Source organism: Protopterus annectens, chromosome 5.part0 (assembly GCF_019279795.1).
Source record: "Protopterus annectens isolate FY-2018-M chromosome 5.part0, PAN1.0, whole genome shotgun sequence".
Lineage (NCBI taxonomy): Eukaryota > Metazoa > Chordata > Ceratodontiformes > Protopteridae > Protopterus > Protopterus annectens.
Genome location: NC_056735.1, coordinates 480,095,765 through 480,120,862, shown reverse-complemented (window position 1 = coordinate 480,120,862; position 25,098 = coordinate 480,095,765). Strand labels below are relative to the sequence as shown.

Below are 25,098 nucleotides of genomic sequence, written 5' to 3'. Positions count from 1 at the left end.
TTAATTTTGTTTATAGGTCCATAGTTTCATAGGTAAGTACTAGGCTAGCTGCTGTTGTGGGCCATTTTAAGCCTAGACAATTTCTCTTCTGGTACCCAAATTAACATTTGTTAGAGGTTGGCCTTACCCATCCCATGGTCGATAATTATATTTTAGCCCCAATGAGAAAAACTGAGATCATACCTTAGGTAATTTGAGGGGACCCATGCATGGAATAAAACATTTAGGAGCCCTCTCTGTCCATTAGTGGTACAGGGGGCACCCTGGGGTAAATTTTCTGTTTCTCATCCAAAAATCTGGGTTGTACTTGAATATGGATAAGGATGAACTTTGTTTTATATAGATGGGGAGTCTGCTCCAGATCAGCATTGTCCTCTGCAAGATATACCTCTCCCTCCGAACCATTTTATTGATGTTGCAAAAGAGGACTAAATCCCTAGACCGAGTATTTTTTTATGCCATTTGACTTGCTGATGTGCAATAAATCCATAAGTATTGGGTCAGAGGTTGCCTTGTATGCTAGACACAGGTCACCTTTTAATGTAGGATACTGAGCATAGTAACAGGGATATGATCTATGTAGGACATACTGTTTAGGGCATGTATCCTTTTAGTAAGGTATCTGTTTGCATCTCTGTGCATTCCAGTTGTTGCATATGTTTGAACAGATACATGCCAAAGGAGGCACTATACTCAATGATTGGCCAAATGAGGGCTGAATAAAGGGGGGCAATGGTATCCCCAGATCTAGCCAGAATCCCTTTTTTTATAAGCTGAACTATTACATATAGGTTGTAATGCAACATTTGCTTCAAGTATCTGAAATATGTTTGCCCTCTATTAAATTTACTACACATTTATATGGATATATTATTTCATTTCTTCTATGATATTAAATTTGGCTTTCATCTGGAGTACCTTCTTTGTGCACTTTGTGTGGCTTCAGTGTAGTCGCAGGGCTTTTTTTGCATTGTGCTGTATTTTCTTCCCGCATCTCAAAGACATGTAGTAGGTGAAATAGAAATCCTTCAAACTGCCTATAGATGTGCAAGCGGTGTGTGTGTGTTTAATGCTATTATATGCTGGAAACCTGCCTGATATTGTTTTTTTGCCGTGTCTCCACTGGCTGCCAGGGCAGGTTTTGGCTCCCTGTTATCCTGGTTTGCATAAAATGGGCAATCAGAGAACTAATGAATAATTGAATAAATTATATAAAAAATATATGCTATATACATTAAAAGTGACATGCATTAAAATGTATTTTTGTGTATGTGATGTCTGAATACTAGGAAACATGGAAGTGATCATCAGCAAGTTATTAGGCTACCAGTATTCAAACACAAAAGTAAATAATGGAAAACTGACAGACTCATCAAGATAACACTAAAATATGTCTCGTTTTTCAGCTTATAGCAGTAATTTTTACAATTACTTATTATGTGACAAAATGGCTAAACTCGAATCAGTGTTTGCTTAGACTTGTTTTCTTTTTTGTTTTGTTTTGTTAATTCTCAACAAAAGAAAATGCTGTCATTCTTCCACTAAAGTTCATTGCAAAAAATCCTGGGTGCCATCAATGCCAAATTGTTCTGCTGTCTGCACATGATGTTCGAGTTTATATCATTGAGTGTGTGGTCAACCAGAATAGTGCTGAAGCAACACTTCAGTTTGTAACTCCAGTACATCAAGCTGTCACACAAGAAATACCAATTGTAAGTATACAGAATTTTTGTTTTACATGCATAGTTTAAAAATGTAAATCACATATATATGTCTGATTGCAAAATACTTTTGTTTATCTAATGTACTATTTTTTAAAACTGAAGAAAAAATGGTCACCATGCGAGTGACATCTCCTGAATGTAAGGTCTGCATATGACTTCACTATTCACTAAAAGTACCAGACTAGTTTCTTTTCAAGGGAGGTAGAGTATCCAATCCATGGGGAAATATTGTTTGACACTGTCTGATGTGCAAAAATTTTAAAAGAATAGTGCAACATCTAGTCCAGAGCCTTTAGGAGAAAGTGGTGTCATAAACAGGCCTTATGTTCAAGAGATATATCACTCATCTGGTCATCATTTTTTCTTCAATTTTATTTTTTCAAGATTGGATGCATAGGCATTACTATCAAACTTTCTTAACCAAATTAAGACAATTATGGAGTATGTGGGCATATTCAGCCACCAGTAGGAGTTTCCATATCAGCAAGCATTTCTCACTCCTCAAAGAGAAATTGTAGTTGTGAAGTGCATGTTACTTGTATATTTTGCTGTCATTGCATTCTGATGGTCTGGGTATAGTCACAATTATGTATGTGCCATTGTGCCATTTATCAGGTATTTTACTAAAATGCAGAATAATTTGATATAATTTAGCAGTAATTTGCCATGCACAGAAGCAAAAAAGAAGCTACTTAATGGAAATCTGGGTACTGCTGAGAGACATAAAAATGAGTATATCTGTAATTGATTGTTTTTTTTTTTTACTCAAATGTATTTTTATTTTTTAACACATATTTGAACTTAATAAGTAATAAACACAAAATTAAAAGGAACTTAATTATATATATTATGTGCAAAGGCTGTCACCTCACAGAAAGACGTTGTCCTGTTCGAGTCATAGCTAGAACGTCTTCTATGTGGAGACATGCGTGCATGGGCGTACCTTCGTTGACGGTTGTGCATCAGGGCCGGCAACTCAGCACGTAAAAATCTACTGCCAATCATTAGCGGACCGGAGTTCCGCTGTGGCGACCCCTAACTGGGAAAAGCCGAAAGACTTAACATGTGCAAAGGCCTGAAAGAAACAACAACAAAAAAGAAAACTTGGTCAAGTTCTTGATTTTTAATAGTAATGTGAAACTGATATAGCCAGAGGGCCTGACGATTTGCAGAATTTTTTAAAGAAGGCCTGTGATGGGACTTATTTGAAAATACACTTTTTCTGAAGGATGTACTTCATGCTGGGTTGATCAACTGGCATACAGTAATAAATACTTCAATTCTCCTATAATTGACTGTACATTACTTGTAACATTTATTGCACTGACAGATGAATTCACCTTATCACATGACGGATTTCATATTGATTTATTTTCTACTTTTGTGATATTTTAGATTCTTTCATTTTAGTTTGTTTTGCTACATTACCCCCAAAATCTTTATGTTTTTAACAATAAGAACACCAAAAAAGACAAATATCATCCATTGAAAGTGGAAACAAAGACTGGTAAATCTAATGCCTGCAGTCAAAAAGAATACAACAGATAAGCTATGTACATAAGTGCTAATTGCCTGACAAGGTAAGATGACAATTGGTCTTAAGCAAAATTACTCTTTAGATCAAACAAATTTACAATTGGAGGTCCTAGAAACTAATAGGTAGGAAGAATAAGAAAATGATGAGTTTATTGACCTAAGGTTTACAATCTACCTTTAAATTGAGAGTGGCAGGTGCAGAAAATTATTGCAAAATGTGATCAAAATAATATACTTCGGTATTCAAGGAAATGTGAGTGTAATTTTTGGTAATGGATTAAAAATCTATGAGCGGTATTTTATTGACATTTGTTTATTAAAAACCTTCCTAAGTGAGCAGGAATCTATTTTTCCAATTCAGGGTAATATAAAATTTAATTAAAGTAAATAAAGTGATATGAATTTGTAATTCTGACAAGCCAGAAGGGGGATGTGTAGCATAATGAATTCCCAGGAAGGGTAGATTTCTCATAACCTATTTTTTGTAGTCAAACTCTTAGAGAACACCATAGCTTATATGTGCACTTACAACTCCAACAAATATGGAAGAGGTCAGCCTTTTGGAATTCATAGTAATACAAAGAGGGGAGATTGCATTGTTAAATTTGTGGAGTATTGTTGGAGTGCGGTAAGCATAATTAAGAATCATAAGTTTGGTATAACTGAGTTTTTTTAAAGGGGATTGACTTTAAAGTTATTTGTATAGACAGAGTTTTTTGAGAGACTGAGACTGTTGATTCTAAGTCAGTCCAGTAGTTTGAAAAGAAGATCTCCTGCTGGTATCTAAGTGACATAATTAGCTTATACATATTTGAAGTCATTTTCATTCTCAATGAGAGTAAGCTCCATAAAGTTTTACAAGTGTTAATGTCATTAATATCTAAATTAGGGTCATTTAGAATTTTAGTACATATTTCCCTGATTTGTCTCAGTATAATAGTGTAACTTTTAGAGAGATTTAGGGCAGATCTCAACTCTGAAATGGGACATCTCCTAAAGAGGTAGGGTAAATATCCAACCCACACTTTTCTTTAAGGCTTGGATTCAGGTGTAGCGGTTGCAGGGTTTTGAAGGTGCTAGAAAGTTTCAATGATTCAACAAGTTTTTGTAAGCCAGTTATGTGAACCTTTAAGGAAGATTGTAGTTTAATGCCTTTCAAACTCTCAGTGGTGAAGAAAGGGAGAGCTCTAGGATTAAATTTAAGAGACCTAACATAGTTATAGAACAACTCTATCCAAGTTGAAGACCATGTCTTCTTGTGCGAATTATCATCAGAAATTACTACTAATCTTCTACCATTAATTATGTTGTAGTATAATTTGAAGTCAGGGAGGTTTAATCCCACTTTATTTTTTTGGATATATCAATTTTTGGTAGGAACTTTTGACAGATTTAGGGGACCACATGAATTTGGAGAGAGAAGAGTGTAATCTGTTAAAGAATTTGTTATGCACTATCACATTGGAGGTATTAAACATATATAGAAGTCTTGTGAGAATGTCCATCTTAATAATTGCCACCTTTGATAAGAATGGTAGCTGAAGTTTATTTCATCTAAGGCAATCTTGTTATAAGGTTAGCCATAATTTTGTGATATTATTTTGGTAGAACAATTCTGGGTCTTGCTGAAAAGAAATTTCTAGATACTTCAGGGAATGTTTTGTTTTGATTTCAGCTGGCTGGTGGTATATAAGAACTTGGTGTGATGGATTAATCGGAAATATTGAGGATTTCTCTGGGTTTAACTTATAGTTGGAAAATTTTGAAAAGGTATTGATGGATTTTAAAATTTTTGGTAGATCAGAGCTGGGTAGAGTAAAATATATTTTAAGGTCATCTGCAAATTTTGACAGTGCAATTTTAGTATTATAGAGCAGTTTGTGTGTTACAAAAAACACCTTTTCTTGAGGAGATACTCCACATCTGCTTTTCTAGAATGTGTTTACAAATTGTGTTCCATTTGCTCTAGTACAGTTGGTGCCTTCTTATTCTTATCATCTTATAGTTAAATCTAGTAAAAAATGTTTTTAGATTTATACCCAGTCATGGATAATTGCCTTGATACTGCAGTATAGTTGGAATTAGGTAAGCACAATTCTTCTTATGCTATTTAGGTTTTGTCATCTTAGTAAAGTACATTTTGAGAATCATCTGAGTTTGTGCTCATATTTTTGCAACAGATGGTAGCTAAAGAACAATGTGTGAGTTATTGCTTCCTGTGACAAGTGAATTCTTTAGTTTGGAGATTCATTGGCTGCATTGTTTCCCTCTTAGTACTTCTGTTTTAATTTCTCTAAGTCTTTTGGGTTCTAATACCATGATGGGAAAGGACCTCATTACTAATTCAAAGTGCAATTAAAGTTCATGAAATTAGTATTGTTTCAATCTTTAATGTTGGCCAGAAATGTTCTTCGTAGCATCTGCAATGTGCCCAGTAATGACCCCTTCTGCAGTTCATATGGGGTTACATGTATTGGTAACATATCTAAATATGATTGTAAGTTCTTTTTTATAAGACTTGTTACTCCTGCTACTATTGGAACTGTCTGGGTATCTTTCTTCCACATTGCTCTCATTTCTGCCTGTAAATCCTGATATTTTATGACTTTATGTCTGTTTGTACACAAGACATTGTAGTTACTGGGTGTGGTGATTTCAGTGATCAATGCCACTTTTGTCTTCTTTTCATGGACCACTATGTCAGTTTTTCTAGCATCTATCTTTTGAACTGTTGGTAATGGGCAATCCCATGTGATGTAGACATCATTTTCCATGATGTTTTTTGGTTTATGTTTACAGAGTTTTTCAGCCATTTCAGTATGATAATGTTTGCACAATACCCAGTGCAAGAGTTTTGCCATATTATTATGCCTTTCAGTATACAATCCTTCTGCCCTTAGCATGTCACAATCAGCAACGAGGTGTGCAACTGTTTCCAATTCTGTTTTACAAAACCTACATTTGTCTGTTTTTCATACATTTTCAGTGGACTTTTAAACCAATGTGTACATAGCCCACTGCCTTGGGCCGCCAATATTAACATTTCATCTCTTGTTTTGAATTTGCCTCTCCTTAACCACTCCTACATTCATTCCTGATCAACATGAGGTTCTTTCAGACATTTTCTATGCTTGCAACTATATTTATGCGTTTCCACATTTCTTGCCCTATGGCCTTATATTCTTTCTTTTGTTTTTTTTGGCACAGTCAGTTACTGCCTAATGTTTATCCACTTCTGGTTTGATTTTCATTCCTGCTTGACACCGGTATGCTTCTGCTAGACTAAGCAGAGAAGATGTCTTAGATTTATTCTCCTCATGTTTCAAAACTTTCACTATGTTTGGGTCTTGTGAGGTCAGCAGATGTGTGCAGTCCCATGATTGCAGATCTATACATATAATCAATTTCAAGGAGGCCCATCCCTCCTTCGGAATGGGGAATATATAATCTTAGTATGCACTGATTTTTATAAATCATTTGGTGAGCATGAAGCATCCTTCTTGTTTTCCTGTCTAATCTAGACAAAACATTTTGGAGCCATTCAATCATTCTAAAACTGTACGTTAGGACAAAATGAGCAAATTGGTTTATAACTTAAATTTTGTTCCTAGATGTCAGCGCTGTTTTCAGGATTAATTTAAGCCTTCTAAGGTATTCCTTACTAAGTTTTATTCACATTTCTTCATGTTTTATTGTTGATCCTTCAGCATTTCCCAATATTTATACACTCCCTCTTGCTAAAGTTTTTTTATATTACATTCTTGTCCCAAAAATGATGTTGTCTTGGTGCTGCAGTTTTCCTGCTTTAAAGGTTGCTTTTGCACATTTATCAAGATCAAATGACATACTTATATCATCTGAAAAAGTTTTGACAACTTGCAGTTGTGCTTTCAGTTCCGCATCTGATGAGCTATGCAGTTTTAAATCATCTATAAAGAGAAAATGAGAAGTCTTTACACTTTGTTGTTTTCTAGGAGCCAAATTATAGCCAGGGCCTAAGCTGTTAAGTAGACAGCTTAATGGATTAAGGGCAAGACAGAATATCAGCAGTGACAGAGTCACCCTGGAATATCCCCTTTGAATTTTTATCCCTGGGATAATAATTTGTCCTTTATCATGGTTTAATTGCAGAGTGGTATGCTACTGTTTCAAGTTCATTGTAAAGTAATCAGAGTGCATCTTATACATTTTTAAGTACTGTTTTATCCATGAATGTTGGATACTATTAAACGTTTTTTATGTAGTCGATTCATGCCATATTTAGATTCTTCCCTTTTTTACAGTTCTCCACTATGACTTTATTTAACAACAAATGATATTTTGTTCCATATGACTTTCTTTTATTGTCCTTTTGTTCTATTGCCATAATTGAGTTTTCTTCTAAATGACTATAAACTGTCAGCATCAATTCCAGTGTATAGTTTATATGTCGTCAGGAGGCAAGTTACTGATCTGTAATTTTTAGGGTAGCTTGAAGGTTCACGCTTAAGTAGGAGAATCGTTATTCCTGTTGTTAGCCAAGTTAGTGTCTGTTCAGGGTGCGCATATAAATATTTCTTACTCATGGATAAATCTTCGTGCAAAGATGTCAATACTTTTAACCAGAAGTTAGGTACTGCATCTGGGCCTGGGATTTTCCAATTAGAGGCTTTTCTTAACTTTGTTTCAATCTCTCTGACTATTACTTCATCCCATTTCATATCCTGTACCTTTAAACCTCTTATTCTTTCTTTTACTTCTTCTATCCATTTAGCATTTTTGTTATGTTCCACAGAATCTTCATAAATACTTCTCCAAAATATATCCATTTCTTCTTTTTAGGTGGTCTTTTAATTCCTTTTACCTTGTTTCCCCATTCTCTATAAAACTTTTTTGGGTCATTAATAAATTGCTTATTTTGCAATTTTCCTTTATATTTATCTGCGTATCTTCTAAGTTTTTCCACCTTTGCTGAGATTTCTAGTTTATTTGCAATAGTGCATGACAGATCCTGATCTGTTCTAATACTGCGTATTGCTTTTATCCTGTCTATCTTTCTAAGTATTTCTGTTGATCTGTTCCCCCCTTCTATACTCTTCTAACAATTACACTTCTTGTCTTAATTGCTTTATAGTTTTCTCTGTTTGATACTTTCATGATGGTATTCAATTTTTCCACATCCTTTCCCTCACTACCATGTGTTCTTGTGGTAGAACTTTATCAGTTATTAATTTAGCTGCACAGTAATATATCCTGTTTACTTCTGCTATATCACATGGATCTCTATGGAGAGTCCTAATTACTGTATTCATTTGTTTTATCAAACATCTGACTTTTTGGGTTTTATTGACCTTCTGCAGACTATTTCTTCCATTGAACTTAGTATGTCTATCTATCTGTATTAAATCAAGCAACTCAGCTTAGCTCATTTTCTTCTAAACTGAGGGCACATTTTTTGTTTTCCATTTCCTGCAGGCATTCTATAGAAAGTTCTATAGCATCTTCCTGTAACACATTTTCTTCAGTTTCATCCTGTGCCATCCATTGCTGTGTCATATGGGAACTCACTGTCCTATCACTCCTCAGCAATGACTGCATCAGAGTTTCCACAGTTTCCTTTTCCTCCCCTTGTTGTCCAGCTTCAAGTGAATGTTTATACTGGTTTCCTGTGGAAGGCTCCAAAATATCTTCATATGGCACTTGTCCAATTGCTTCCCATTCCACTGGTTTCCCCTTAATTTGGATGTCCATTGCTCTATCCTGTTGTGGTGCTTTCAGAATTAGATTTTCTATACTAAATCCTTCACTTTTGCAGGTACTCCATAACATCAGTATATATTTCTTTAACTTCTCCATGAATAATCTCCTTCTCTGCTTTTCCTCTTTGTTTTCTTATTTTTTGTACTGTAAAGTTTTCCATCTCTGGATTCCTTTGCCTGTATTTCACTTCAAATATCTTTGGTGCTGCTCTTTTTGTGTTGATTAGTTTTAAATTTTCCTTTGCATGGGTATTATACCATATTAAATATCTTTTTTCCCCATATCCATATGTCTTCTTCTGATGATCTTCCTTTTTCTCCTTACTTCAGGGACTTGTTCCATCATTCTGTGATGTAACCTGTGTTAGACTTTCTACACCAAATACTTCACTTTGCAGGCACTCCATAATTTCAATTTCTATTTTTTTAACTTCTAGTTTACTAATCTTCTTTTCTACATTCTCTTTTTCTGATTTTTTTTTTTATTGTGAAATTTTCCATATATGGATGTCTTTGTTTTTCTCTTCAAATATCTTTGGGCTGCCTTCTTTCTGTTGATTAATTTGGCTTTTGCCTTTGCATAAATGTTGCGCTGTATCAAATCTCTCTTTCTTTCCTATGTCCATACTTCTTTTTTATACTTTTCAAAAATCACTAGATTTTGTTGTTTATATTTTTGCACATCCTCAGATACATCTTTTTCCAAACAGATCAAAGTTTCTTGGTCTATATACTGTTTTTCACAAATCTGTTGTATTAATGAGCACAAATTTTATTTGAGACTTCTGACAGTCTTTCTGGTAGAAATTTTTTTCTTTCCTCTAATTTCTCTCAATCTTTTTGTATGTCTTGTGTCTGGAAATTCTGGTCTTTTTCATAATAGTAACAATACATAATTTCTTTCTTATCATCAATAGTCCACTCTATCATCTTTATGGCTCTTCTTTGGCCTATCAGTTTTTGTGATTTTTGTGGACTGCTACTTCCTTCTAAAACAGGACGGCCATCCTCCCCCTGGGCCTGGCCATGCCTCATTGTAGGAATGTTTCCATATTTTGGGGATTCTATACTGTCATTTTTTCCGGTCCTGGCACCAGTGCACCTACCAGGATTGGGCACATTTTTATGCTGGGTCTTGTGCACCCAGCTGTCTTTTATTAATTTTGACCTACTTCTGTCCATGATATATGCTGTATAAATACAGACTGTATGTGTGTCATTTTGGTGAGATTTTGTGAAAAACAGTGTTTACCTCTTGAAGGTACTCACCAAGACTTGAAGATGAATTCAGTTTCAGCAATACTACTCTCCTTTGCTTGCTGACTTATCTCTCCAGTGAGACCCCTTCTGTAGTGAGAATGAGAGCATGCCTCCATAGATCATACAGACAAACAAATCTGTTCTTCTACCAGGTGTTTTTTAGAAGATATCCACCAGTTGGCCTTCATGTCTTATTGGTTTAAGTGTTCTAAAATACCTTTACTTCTGATCTTCTACCAGGTGTTTTTTAGAAGATATCCACCAGTTGGCCTTCATGTCTTATTGGTTTAAGTGTTCTAAAATACCTTTACTTCTGACATTTTTAGTTTTCATCATGGGCATATTGCGCCGTCTGGCTTTGTTACATCACCTGGAGCACTTTTTAACTAGAAATTAATAAACATAATGTCATGCGCAAATTAAATCATGCAGTATTTCACTCTGCTACTGCTGCTTGTCTTGCTTCAGAGAGCATATTATTTAATTCCCCATGGCTCTACTTTAAATGGTTTAGACATTTCTCCAGATAATTACAGGACAATCTCGTCTCCTTTGTTGGTTTTGTTGGCATTTCTCAAAGCTAAGCAACTGTAATCACTTTCAAATCATTCTGAACTTGCTGAAGCAGTGCCTGAAATGTTACCAGTATGCATATTCAAGTTCCACATACCAGTGTATTAAAAAATAACAAAAAAAAATATTTATTTGAAGTTACTGTCAGCGGAGATAAGGAAGCTGCTCTCTTGTAAACATCAGCCATGGATTCATAAAATATACCTCATTTGGTAGGGGTGGCTTTTATCTTCAGTAGTTAACTCCAGGACTCACACTGATCAGTATTCCATGATATGAGATTTTGCTGCAGGAGCAGGGCATTTGTATAAGATGAGACTTGCATGCTTCATATCTTAAGAATTATATTGAAGTTTTATCACCAACAGAAACAAGGCTGTTTTCCTCTTTCCCCTGTTCTATTTCTTCGTCAGGTTACCTCAAACAAAATACTTGTTAATTTCCTAGACTTCTGTGGGTGGACTTTGTATAGGTCTGAAACTATGGGATCTGCAGTTGATTATGTGATCCTTACCTGAGATTCCAGCCATGACATTTTTACAATACAGGCAGTCATAGAAGACACTGGCAGTTTATCAAGATTACATGTCATTATTTCAAAATCAGAGTAATTTCTTTTCATTACATCTTCTCAGACTATTTACTCTGTTACCTCTAAGGAACTTTCTGGTATCTAGGTATAAAACTTCACCCTGATATATAGGAAATGCTGATACTCATCCTCCAAATTATATGGAAAATCCTTCTTGTGGATCCACTCCTGATAAAATGCACCTTTCTATTATGATATGCATAGCTGTAGTTAAAATGCCCACTGCACCCTTTCTTTTTTTGTTTTCTTAAACATTCCAAATCAAGGATAATGCTATCTCAGGAACTTCAGTAAACTATTTGATAGTGTTATCTGGGGCAACAAATGAAAGAGAGTAGACAGAATTATTAGAAATAAGAAATACTCTGACTCCGCTCTTTGAGATGGGGATCTTTCTTACTTTCCCATCTCTTCTCAATCAACCATAATAAATTATTCAGATGAGCCATCTTGAAGGGCTGGATATTAAATTATTTTACTTCATAGGCACTTAGTTGGTTCCATGGAACACCCCATAAACATCACTCATGGCATTCAATATTGCAAACACATATAGCACTAGACTATAAGTTGGCATACTGTTTGTGGTTCTGTGATGTCTATAAATGACAACTCCAGTCTTACTTTAGATTGACTCTGCTATCCCAAAATCAGTTTTGGAAAGCATGAGTAGCAAATGATTTTTAGACCTCGCCACCCTGAAGAGCTTCATTTTATGATAGCCAGATTCCCCTTCTCCATGCATAATCTCTATAACTGTATCCTTGTAAAAAGTTATTTCCACAAATACCTGAAATCTGATCTCCCTAAACTAAACTTAAAGACCCCAGTTTTTACCATATAGTCACATCCCATTTTCAGGAGGAAGTGGTGCCCCAAGTCCATTCTTGATTTGCATACATACAAATCAGTTATGAAACTACTGCACCTTCTTTAAGCAATATTAGCCATTTGCAGCAACTTCTTTATGTATTCGGAAATATGGCCTTATAGATCCACTAAGGATATTGGGACCCAGCCATGACTGTTTGAAGGGGCTGTACAGATTTCTCCATTTGCTTACGTTGTGGCTTACATAATCTCACCACAACCCATAACTTTTAGAACTACCCTCCAATCTAAAAAATATGGACTTGGATAGCATCATGTACTGACAGACTGGAAAATTCCCTGCTCCAAATCAGGTATGTGGACAGGCTATTTCCCTAACCTCTCTACCATAGCATATAAGTATATGTATTGTTAAGAGTTTATTTAGTGCACCTGTAGAAATCATTCTTAATAACCTCAGTAGAATCTTTACAGTCTTAAATTCTCAGTCAGGGGAAATTATTTATTGACAGTCTAGGCTATTCTGTGCTTCCTTCCAGTAACACTCACCCCATGCACCCACTTAGTACTATTGCTGAGGTGTGGATAAACTTCCTGAGTGGCTTATCAGTGGATGTTTCCCACACTTATATAACACTTTCTTTATAGCACTCCTGTGCCATATTTTATTGCAATTTTTCTTATCATACATTTTCCCCTTCTACAATTCCATGATGCATACTATTAGCGCTGTTTTATGATCATCATTCTCAGTTATGTGGAATATATCAACCCCCCCACACACACACTGTCAGTCTGGCTGCTTATAGGCTAAGCCCTTTTGGGGGAGAACTATAAAAATATGCAGAGTGACAAAATCTTAAGGACTTTCTTGCCCCTAACCAAAAAATGGGGAACTCAGCCTGATCTAAACAAGATTGACAGTCCTCGGCATAGGGGATATGCCCTTTCCCTGTGGATTGTATGATTTCAGAGTTAGTGTACATAGTTATCAAGGGGCATAGGGTACACAGGGAGGTTTACCCCACTTCTAAAAACACTTCAGTTTTTGTTGGATGTTCCAAGTATTACTATTAGAGCATTGCACTGTAGCGTGTTGATGTCTTCTTATCGACATAAGTTTGTTGCTGTTAAGCCATTAAGCACATCAACATTTCTGTGGATCCACTGTTACTAGTAGATCCAAGTGTGTGTGTGTGTGTGTAGATATATATATATAAAACCTAACTCTTCAGTGACAACTACAGCTATGTCAGTCTTTAGCAACCACGTTAGAACAGCTGGTGACACACATCAGAATAGTTATGCTATCATGGATACAGGTACAACTCTTGGATTCATTAAGAATTAGAACAGTATAGAAGATTTATTTCAGTTTCTGTACTGTGCTAAATCCTTCTGTTTTTTTTTTCTTTTTAAAGTTTGGCATTTACATTAATTTATTTTTTTTACTTATTTTTAAATCTGTTTTATTTAATATTGTTGGCACAAACCTTAAAACATTGACCAAAGGGAAAAGAACAAAAACACTAACAATACATCAGCATATAAAAACTGCATAAAATTTAGCACAGGTAGGAGGGAAATGGAGAAAGTAGCAAGAAGAAAAAAAAAGTGTGTAGACCTAGTGGTTACCACAACTTAATCAGCAACAGCTGTCCAAATCTTTCACTTTTCTTTGGCTTTTTTCTTTCAAGCATATATCAGGTGTAATTATTTTTAACAAGAATATTTGTACCATATATTTATAAATGTCGGAAAGGTTTGGTGGTGAAGGCGGTCCCCCAAGGACTTAGTAATAGTTTGAGACCAGATCCCCCAGCATTCTGGGTTATCAAGGGGGAACAAATCTGGGCACCACTTAGATGTGATGGCTATTTTAAACTCTTCCTGCACTGTTTTAATGAGTATGGTCAGAGCTGAGGTTGCTTTTGAAGTTGCAACATGTTAAATTTCTGCACAGGTGAAGAATGGGGGAAGTGCAGTATATCACATCAGGTTGTGTACTTATCAGGGTTAACGAAGTCACCAGATAGTTTCTTCCTTACTTTCTCTCTCGCTTTCTTATTTACGCATCATGTTGTACATCGGGCTACGAGCATATTTCAGCACTTATTGTTTTTGTAGCACGTTACAGGTTTTACGGGCTCAGGTTGCTAGCCCAAGGCCCAACCCTCCTCGTAGGGTGCTCACACACACACATGCCTAGGGTACATTTAGAGTTGCCAATCCACCTACTGCATGTCTTTGGAATGTGGCAGGAAACTGGCACACACCTGGAGAAAACCCACGTGAATGCAGGGAGGGCATGCAGACTCTGCAGAGAAGGCACCCCAGCCGAGAATTGAAGCAGAGAACCTCATGCTGTGAGGCGACAATGTTAACTGCTACACCATTGCACTGCCTTCTTCAATACTGCTATTGTATATAATTCTAGATCAGGGAGACCTACCTAGTCCACCTGGCAAAGTTGGGATTGTAAGGTGGTCCCAACTGACTCTTCATTTCTCTCCTGCCCTCATATAATGACTCAGAATTGATTTAATACTGTTCCAAAAATGTTCATTATTCCCATTGCCTCAGTGGCATTTTAGATTATTTGCCAAAGGAATCCAGCAGTGCCCATCTTTCAAAAGCTGAGACACCCTCCCTCTCTCTTCCTATGACAGCCGATTGGCTGAACATATCCTAAGAAGGAAGACTTCAGGAGTGCCTTCCAAAGAAGAAAGTCCTCTGACTCTTCATAGGATCCAGTACTGTTTTTATTGGCACACTGCTCAGATGAGCCCTTTTTGGGAATCCCTTTCCTCTCATTTTATTACTAGATTTATTATTCTGTTTCTATTAAAATATTTATTTTAGTATTTTAAAACTGTCAGTTTTTACAGAAATTCCTATAGGAATTTCTGCTTGTAGCGATGTTTATTTGGCTTCTGTCTTAATTTTAATGTTCTTGAAGATACTTTCATTATTTCTCTCAGAAATGCAGTGTGTTTGTGTGCTGTTATATATTAAGGCTGTCTTGTGCAGTCAGAACTGTGTCTTTACTGCTTTTACTCTGCACTATTTTCCTATTTTGATAGGAAGATATTACAGAACATGGACTTTTTCAGTATCTATACATTATTTACTATATTAATGTCTCGACCCTATAACATCGGATCACGATTTTACTGCAAATGAGGTTAGTTGAGATTTTATTCTAACAAGAAACTATAGTTTAAATAACTATTAAATATTATTTTATGGCAGTTTAATGTGAGTAAAGTGTGTGAAATTAATTTATAACACTGGTTTGGCACATCGGTTGCTTTGGTGTTTGGACTTTGTGTACTAGAAATTCATTAACATATGTCAGTTGTAAAAGCATTCTGAACACATTTCAAACTGTTTTATGTGATAAAAGCATAGTCTGGCAAATTTTACTTGTTTGGGGACATACTTATTATTTGAAACTTTAAGTGCTTATTGTGATACATTATCCAATTTTGGTCAACTCTGAACATCATCTATCCTGGAAAGCCCTCTAATCCCTCCCCATACCCTAACTCTTCCTCTCAGGAAACAGCTACCCTCCTGAATAAACACTATCTCTTCCATCCAAAATCTGGTAACCTCTAAGCCAAGCTCTACTTTGACACCCACCCCTCAAGTCCCACTAACACAACAAGAGCCAGTTCCCATTACTTACATCAAATCTCTACTGCTCAAGCTAAAACCTTGCTTCCTTCCACTAACAATCTGTCTCCTACATTCCTCATACTTGCTGCTAACTCAATTGCCTATCCTATATCTATACTAATTAATTGATCTATTCTGGAATCAGCTGTCCCCACCCTATGGAAATCTTTCTTTAATATCCCTCTTCATAAAGGTGGAAATTCCACTGACCCCTCAAACTACTGACCCATTGCCATTCTGTCCCCCCCTCCAAGATATTAGAAAAATGTATTCACTCGCAGCTTCTCAATCACCTGCTCACGCACCACTTGCCTACCCCTACCCAACATGGATTTCGTCCTCACCACAGCACCACCACTGCCCTCTTCTCCTTCACTCATATCATTGCAGAGGCCCTAGACAACAATAAACTCATTTCCTGTCTCTTCATAGATCTCTCCAAAACCTTCGATACTCTCTCATCCTCTACTACTATCCAAACTCGCAAATCTCCACCTATCCCCCTCCGCACTTACCTGGTTTAATAGTTACCTATCTGTCAGGGAACAATCTGTCAAATGGCTCTCATCCTCCTCACCTTTCTTTCCCATCTCCATTGGTGTTCCCCAAGGCTCCATCTTGGGACCCCTTTTGTTTAAGATCTTCACCAATGATCTTTACACCTCATGCAAAAAAATCCTTCCTTATTCAGTATGCAGACGACTCCACACTTATATCCATCTCAAATAACATTCCTGAGCTACACTCCCCGATCCATCAAACCCTGCTATCCATGGAACAATGGCTCTCTCACAACCTACTGATCCTAAATCCCAAAAAGACCAAACTCCTACTTTTCCTTCCCCGTTCTCTTTCTCATCACAAAACCTCATTTTTTATTAAATCTTCTAACATAACAACTATCCAACCTGACACCCACAGAAAACTCCTAGGGGTCATTATCGATGACTAACTAAACTTCAACCTACACATACTCCAGTGTATAAAAAAGCAAACCAGAAACTAGGTCTGCTATATCGGAACACAAAATTCCTAACCCCTGAATCTAGACTTACCCTGGGCCAGGCACTCCTCCTCCCCTCCCTCTTATATGTCGCCCCAGTTCTTACCAATATCCAGGCCTCCACTCTAAACAGACTCCAACAAACTTACCATAAAATAGCCAGCTTCATTACTAACTCCCCATACAACTTATACCACTGCATTTCTTTAAACTCTCTTCAATGGCTTGAACTTCCCCAATTTCTGCTGTCTTATCAATTTCATATGCTACACTCTATTCTTTATAAAACCTCCTTCTGTCCATCTCTATCTTCCTTAGTCTCCATCTACATCCCATCCTGGACCCCCTGTACTTCTAACCAACAATTACTTCATAGATATCTACCACCTAAAAAGGTCACTAGGCAAACTACTTTACAAACACTCCCTTGCCCATGCTTGGAACAAACTTCCCCTTGACTTACGTTCAATCTCCCACACCTCACACTTTAAAAATTAACTAAAATCTTATTTTCTCAATTCCAGGACCTGCCCTTGCCATGACCCCACCCAGTCTTCCTTCCCTTTATATACCCTCAAAAGGACCATACTTAGTACCTCATTACACCTCTCTCCCTCCAGTGTGTCTACTATGCATTTGCATAATTTTATGCAAACAAAAACATTTTATTGTTGACCTATTGAACTATATCAATGTAAAATTATGTTACTAAGCTTCTTTTTAATGCAACTTTAACTTTATGCATGTAACTCAACATATGTGAATCTTTTTGCTATAACTGCTATTATATCAATATTGTTTAAAATTGTACTTGTTTAAAAATGTACTACTGGAGCTTTTCTCCTCGGGTCTCCACTGAAAATGGGCCACAAGCCCAGTTGGACAAACCCGGTTAACAAATGTCAATAAATAAATAAACACTGTTAGTTTATTATTCTGGCTAGTGTTCTCTTGATGCTAACTCTGATACCGCCAATCAAATCTGATTGTACCTAAAAAGAAAAAAATATGCCTCACTTATGGTTACTGATTCTGTTGGGGCCACTGATCAGCCAAAAGACCACTTACATTTTGCCCCATATCTCTGTAGTGTAACATTGTGGCCTCTGTGGAACAGGATTTAAACACAACCTCCAGGGCTGTTCCAGTAAGTAGATGTGCAGTTATGGGAGAGCCAAACCCTTTAGGCGGAGGAGTTGTGAAGTTGTCCAGAATAAGAGACCCCTTTCAGATAAAATGGTTTGGGAGACAGCATTACATGTAGTAGTGAAGTTCACAAGAAAATGACCCAGGAGCTTCATCATAGAGATGCTAAACAGATTATAGCTGTTTAAAAGGCTGATGTGGTTTCCTTGGCTAATATTGTTCTGCAGGCAGCTAATTCCAGTGGTGATTTCCCATCCATGGCTCTAATGCTAATTAAGCAAGAGACCTTTTGGTTATTTCAGAGAATGATGAGGAATCTGATGAGGACAATGGTGATTTCCTAGATGACACGGAGTCCAGTCACTGTTATTCTTTGTAAAGGTGAATCTGAGGTTAAGTCCTAATAAGTGTTCACTTTTCCCCAGAAGATTGCTAGTTTAGTGATGTTTTTGCTTGGGAGCAGTTGGGAACTACCCCAGAGCTAGGGGAGGTATTCTGACCATTATAGAGGATGAGGTACACAATTCTGTATCTATCCCTCCTTGGAAGATGTTTATAAAGCTGTTTGCAGGACACCAGTATCTAATCTATCAGTCCCTAAAAAGGCTTAGAGAAAACATAGGGTCTCCTCAGATATGACAAGTTTCTTTACTTATATGACTTGCATACCCAGATACAGTCTTCCATGCTGCCTGCACAAAAGTCCTTGGCTTTATCTAATCCAATGCCCCTGATAAAGAGGTAAAATGGTTAACTCTTCAGGGCAAAAGGATGTCTCTTTCTAGTAATCTAGCCTTTGTAATGTTAAAATCTGATGTTGTTAATCTTCATTCATTCCTTCCTGATGGGTTATCGGTTCCATCCTTGGAACCGAGCCGGCCAGTATCAAGCTTGTGTCAGCCAAAAACTCTTGAGCCAAAGTTCTACCCCGAATTCTCTGCTCCCTGTTACCTCAGATCTCATTTGCCGGGTTGCTGAACAGCCGTGTCAAGCCACTCTCTCAGCTAAGTGTCTAATTTTTTGACAGTTTATATATTATTACTCTAAATTTTTCTCAAAAGTTTATTCTAATATTTTCCTACCCTATCACACAATTTAGACTCTCTCCCTTTAATCTTTTCCCTTTATTACCCTCTTTTCTTACCTTGTGGTAATTCTCCATTACCATCGTTGGTAATCCTTCCTTTTCTCTTTCTATCCTTTTTTTGGGTAGCTGTTATTCTTCCTTTTGCTACTGTGCTTCTTCTCCACACCAGTTATGTCGGATAAGAAAATTTCCTTTGGTTTCAAGTAGTGCAAGGATTGCGTCCTTAAGGTACTGCTTTCTGATGGCCATGACTTATGTGTCTACTGTCTTAATGTCTCCCAGCTGACTGTAGATCCTCCGTGTGGGATTTGTAAAAACTTCTCTACCGGGACTCTTAACGAGAAGAAGAGTAAGTTAATTTTGAAAGGTCACCTCAAGCCTCCTTTCTCTGAGGCTATTTCTGGGTCAGAGGGCTTACCCCCTCCTGTTAAACCCCGCAAGAGGCATTCTTTCTCTTCTTCAAAGTCACTCCCTTCTTCTCCTTCTGGAGATCGTAGGGAGTCGACTCTCAAGAAGTTGAAATTGATTACTACTCCAGCGCTGCCACCTGTAATCCTGTTGGCTCCAGGCTCAGCACCGCCTCAAATGATTCTGACTACAGCCATGTCTCCTTTATCAATACTGGCGCTGGAGTTCCTGGTGCAGAAAACTATGGTTCCGATTGTTCTGTTGCAAACCCTAACAGCACCTTCAAGACAGGTTCAGTCCCCTTCGGCACCAAGTATGACTCTTCTGTACTCCACGGCGCAGACTTTTTTGGCACCGACATGTACTTCGGTGCAGTCCTTCTCGGCACCATCCTTATTGCTGGTGAAGACACTTTCTACTATGGCACCATACCCTTCGGGGCAGATCTTTGCCTTTACAGTGCAGACATCTTCAACTACTATGGTGCTGACATCTTCTGCGCAGACTTTTTCCACACAGTTTTCTTCAGTGCAGACTTCATCCGCTCCAAGCTCTGCACCTATTGAATTAGCAAGGACCAAATATTCCCCTTCACTGGATCCTTTTGCTAGCAGTCAGTATAGTCCTTTTCTAGAAAGGCCTGAATCGCCATCAGCCTTCTCTATGAGGTCAACCAAGAGTCTTTCTGAACATAATGTGTTGCGGCTTATTGACCAGTTGCTTGTGGCCAGAGGTCTCTCAACCATCAAAGTCCATGTTCCCTCATTCAGGTGAGCGTATGTTGCCTCAAACCTCAACGTGTACTCCTCCTTCAACTTCCACTCAAGTCTTGAAGCCTATTACTCGAACAGCAGCTTCCCTCCCTCCGACTCCAATAGTGGATCTCACTTTGGAACCAGAGTCGTCGTTGTGGCCTTTGTTGCATTGCGCATCAGGCTCTTGTCAGGTCTGTGGCTGTGCCATTGGGGAGGGTATTTCTGGCTCCACGCTGATTTTTTTCTATGGCATCTTCCAGGGATGCTTTCTCTCTTATGGTTCATGGTCCTCTTGAGACTCCTGTTCTGGGGACAGGCTTGTTGGGGCAGGGTGTGACCCCGTTTCCAAGGTTGTCGTGCTCAGTTCTGGGCTCGCATCCCTCCATGGACAGGCAAACCTTCCACGCCATGGAGAGGGCACTTGCCTCTGCTGGCAAAGCTCATTTGTTGGAGTCCTCTCCCCCCACTCTGTGGCAACTGCCACAAGCTTCAACTCCCAGACACCGGGCACAAGAGCCTCAGGTCTCTCCTCCTCCGACGACCCCCTTTTTGCAGTCTTCCCCAGAACCTCCAACTGAGGAAGCACCCCACAAAGCATTGTGTAAGAGGAAGAACATGGAATCCACTGAAGAGTCATTGACTGAAGATACAGATTTTGGTGACAGGGAAGGGTCCACACGGTCACCCTCCGATGAGGTTCCTTTGGTGACATCCTCGAGATCCTTAGAAAGAGGGGTGACTGGAAGCCCTCTAATTCTTCCTATGAGGAATTCCTGCAGGCTTTTCGTGCGCGGCCCCCTACTTCCTGGGTCACCCTGCCTGCTGATGAACTCGTCTAGCTCATTGAAGGCTCCTGATACCATGGAAGTGATACCCAAGATTATCGCCCCCAGCTGAGCACCCCCACTGGTCATGAGGTCTTCCAGCAGATGCTATGGTGGTGGCAGCTGCTACTAAGAAGGATTTGGCAGAGGAGAGCCAAACTGTTCATCCACCCAACAAGGATTCCTGGGCGATTGACAGATTAGGGAAGCATGTGTTTGCTTCATCGACCTTCACTGTAAGGTCTTTGAATTATTTGGCACATTTTACCAGGCTTCAGCATGATCTTATCAACCAGCTCTCTGAAACTTTGGTAGGAGCTGTTTCTGACGAAGTCCGTGATAATGTGGCTTCTCAGATAGCCACCCTAGAGTGCATTTCCAACTCTTCCGTGCATCTTATTTCTCACGCAAAGGAAGGGGTGGCTAGAGTGACAGGCGCAGGTATGGTTGCCATACAACATGCTTGGATGCACCTTTGTGACTTTGTGGACTGTTTTAAGGCTTCCTTCATGAATGCCCCCAAAGAGGCCACTTCTTTGTTTGGCCCTAAAGTCAAGGATACGCTGGCACTGTGCGAACAAGATGGCAAGACCTTGTCTGCCATTGGTGTCAGACATTCCACTCCTCAGCGAGTGTACTCCAGAAATCAGAGGAGTGGAAAGATCTGGTATAATAAATCACAGGTTTCTTTCCAAGATGCACGTGTCGAGTTCTCCCCTAGAGGCAGAGGGGAAACTCCAATGGAAAATGCCCCTTTTGGGGCAGAGGAGGTCCGTGAAACCGGGGTTCTAGAGATTCTCTCTCTGGCCAACCCTATCAGCGCTCCTGAAGTGTTGCCCAACTGCTCACCCCTGGAAGCAGTCAGGAGTCATTTCTCCTTGTACCCCACTGCCTGGCAAAAAGATAACAACCGACTCTTGGGTACAATGGGTTATATCTAGAGGCTATCACATCCCCTTCCATCCTTGCCCAGTCTCGAGTATTACCCAACATTCCACCCAGTCAAAGGGAAACAGCAGCATACAAAATCCAAAAGCTGCTACAGAAAAGCGTCATCCAGATGGTTCTCCCAGACCAGATAGGATCCGGATTTTACTCAAGGTTCTTTTTAGTGCCAAAAAAGGCAGGGGACTGAAGACCAATTCTGGATTGCAGTACACTAAACAAATTTGTAAAAACAGAGAAATTCTGGATGGTCACCGTTTAGTCTATCCTTCCTCTTCTGGAAGAAGACAATTGGATGTGCTCTGTAGATCTTCAAGATGTGTATTACCACATAAAAATGTACAAACGCTTAAGAAGATACCCCCGCTTCTGTATAGGAGCCAGTCAGTACCAATTTTGAGCCCTGCCCTTTGGTCTCTCTACAGCCCCCAGAGTGTTCACAAAATGCATGGCAGTGGTTATCACTCACTTGTGGCTTCAAGGATTCCAGGCATTTCCATATCTAGACGACTGTCTCCTCACTGCCCTCACCAAGCGTCTACTGGAAGAAGCCCTGCAGTATACTCTCTTAACAGCTCGAAGCCTGGGAATCACTATAAACTGGAAGAAATCCAACACAACTCCAACTCAGTCTTTGGAATTTATAGGGGTACTATTGGACGTGAGGCATTGCACAGCAGCCCTTCCAGAACACAGACTTCAGAGAATAAGACAAGTTCAGCTTCTGCTCTGTCACCACAGATCCCCAGCTCGATATGTACTTCAGCTATTGGGGTCAATGGCAGCTTCGATTACCATTGCTCCTCTAGCCAGATTCCACATGAGACTCCTTCAATGGCTACTTCTCACTCAGTGGTACCCTCTACAACATCCTTTGTCTTTTCAAATAAGTGTAACTCAGAGATGCAAGCAAGATTTACTCTGGTGGATGTCTTGAAATCCCCAACAATGGTCTCGTCCTTTCAACCCCCATCAACCGATAGCCACAGTGACCACAGGTACCTCCTTGATGGGGTGGTGGGGGCTATGTCAGGGAAACTCGGTCCAAGGCACCTGGTCAGAGACAGAGGCCCTTTTGCATATCAGTGTCCTGGAACTGAGGGTGGTTTTCTAGCGTTGCAAGCATTTTACTCAATCCTTCCGTCAGGGACTTTTGCGATCAAATCAAACAACATGTCAGTGGTCTGGTACATCAGCAAACAAGGGGGCACCAGATCTTACTCATTATACCAAGAGGCCTTGAGAATATGGCAATGGGCGATAGCTTACAACCGCTTTCTGATTGCAATGCACATTCCCGGGAGCTCCAACGTGATAGCGGACAAATTGAGCAGGTGCATTCTACAGCTTCATGAGTGGTCCCTCAATCCTCTGATAGTGGCAAAAACTTCAACCTCTGGGGACAGCTTTGCTGCGACCTATTTGTCTTCCCAACCAACTACAAGTGCAGCAGCTACTTTGTCCTGATCCCCCCTTGGGGACAGTCACCAAGGGACACTCTAGTCCATGCTTGACCCTCAGGTCTTCTTTATGCCTATCCTCCTCTCCCCATCTCCCAATTTCTAAAGAAAGCGTGACAGTTGAAGAGCAAAGTGATCCTCATTGCTCCATATTGGCCTCGACAAGTCTGGTTTCCCTTCCTCTGGCCTCACCTGCTAGATCAACCGTGGATCATCAATCCATCACCAATGTTGATCTCCCATCTGCAGGGTCTAGTTCTCCCCAATTTAACAACCCTGAAACTGACAGCTTGGTTTCTCCCCTTCCTATGACTGCCAGGCATGAAAACCTTTCGTCCCCTGTGCGTAGTATTCTTATTGCATCTCATAAATCGTCCACTAGACTAATCTGTCTTAACAAATGGAAGAGGTTCTCTCTATGGGCAGCAAATAAACAAATAGACCCCTTGTCAGCCCCAGTCTCGGTGGTATTGGATTACTTATCACATCTTTTCCACTCTGGGGTGTCTGCCTCTACTATCTGTGTACATTTAGCTGCCATCTCAAATTTTCATATTGGTTTTCAAGATTCTTCACTTATGTCACATAGACTCTGTAAGACTTTCTTGAAAGGGGCTATCCACCTAAAACCTCCCTTTAGAGAACCCATACAATCTTGGGTTTTGGCTTTGGTTCTGCAAGCTCTAACAGCTCCAACCTTTGAACCTGCATCTTCTTGTGATGTAAAATATCTCTCTTGGAAAACTTTGTTTCTGATTGCAATCACATCGGCCAAGCGATTGTCAGAACTTCAGGCCTTATGCATCAAACCTCCCTATCTTATCTTCCATAGGGACAGGGTATCACTGAGAACCAATTCTACCTTTTTACCAAAAGTGGTGTCAGAGCAATCTATCAACCAGTCTGTTGACCTTCCAGTGTTCTTTCCTATTGCTTGCACTCCTTGGATGTTCATAGGCAAATACAATTTTATCTGGACAGAATAAAATCTACCCGTAAATCAGACCAACTGTTTTTGGCTTTTTCTGGGCCTAGACAGGGTCATCCAGTATCAAAAGTTACATTGGCTTCATGGTTGAGAAATTGTATCACCTTTAGCTACAACAAAATCAATTTTACATTCTATGGCAACTTCAGCAGCTTTCCATGCTAAGGCTTCCCTCAGTGATATCTGCTCAGCTGCAACTTGGGCCAAACCTTTATTCTTTATTACAAATTGGACTTGACCTCCAGAGGTAGAGCTTCTTTTGGCTCCATGGTGCTCAGGAATGTCCTTCCATGAGGGCCACCCAGGAATACAGATAACTGGGGACTCTGTCCCATCAGTAAGGAATGAACGAAGATTAATAACGTCAGATAAAGAAGTTATGTCTTACCATAACATTCCATCTGTGTTGTTGATCTTTGTTCATTCATTACTTTCCACCCTCCGTACCCCTTCCGGAGGTTCTTGGTTGATCTCATGTACTCCTTTCTTGTAGGTCTGTTATGACCAGAGGTAGCCTCTACTTTTATCTATCAACTTGCAAACTCGA

The 25,098-nt window shown here is 39.0% G+C and overlaps 1 protein-coding gene across 1 annotated transcript in view; it reads left to right on the top strand.

Moving 5' to 3' along the window:
- CFAP47 (cilia and flagella associated protein 47) overlaps nt 1–25,098 on the top strand; it is a 7,413,452-nt gene that overhangs the window by 4,625,763 nt on the left and 2,762,591 nt on the right. The window contains exon 45 of the mRNA XM_044071840.1: nt 1,522–1,712. Coding sequence (XP_043927775.1) covers nt 1,522–1,712 — 191 coding nt within the window. The remainder of the gene's footprint in view (nt 1–1,521; nt 1,713–25,098) is intronic.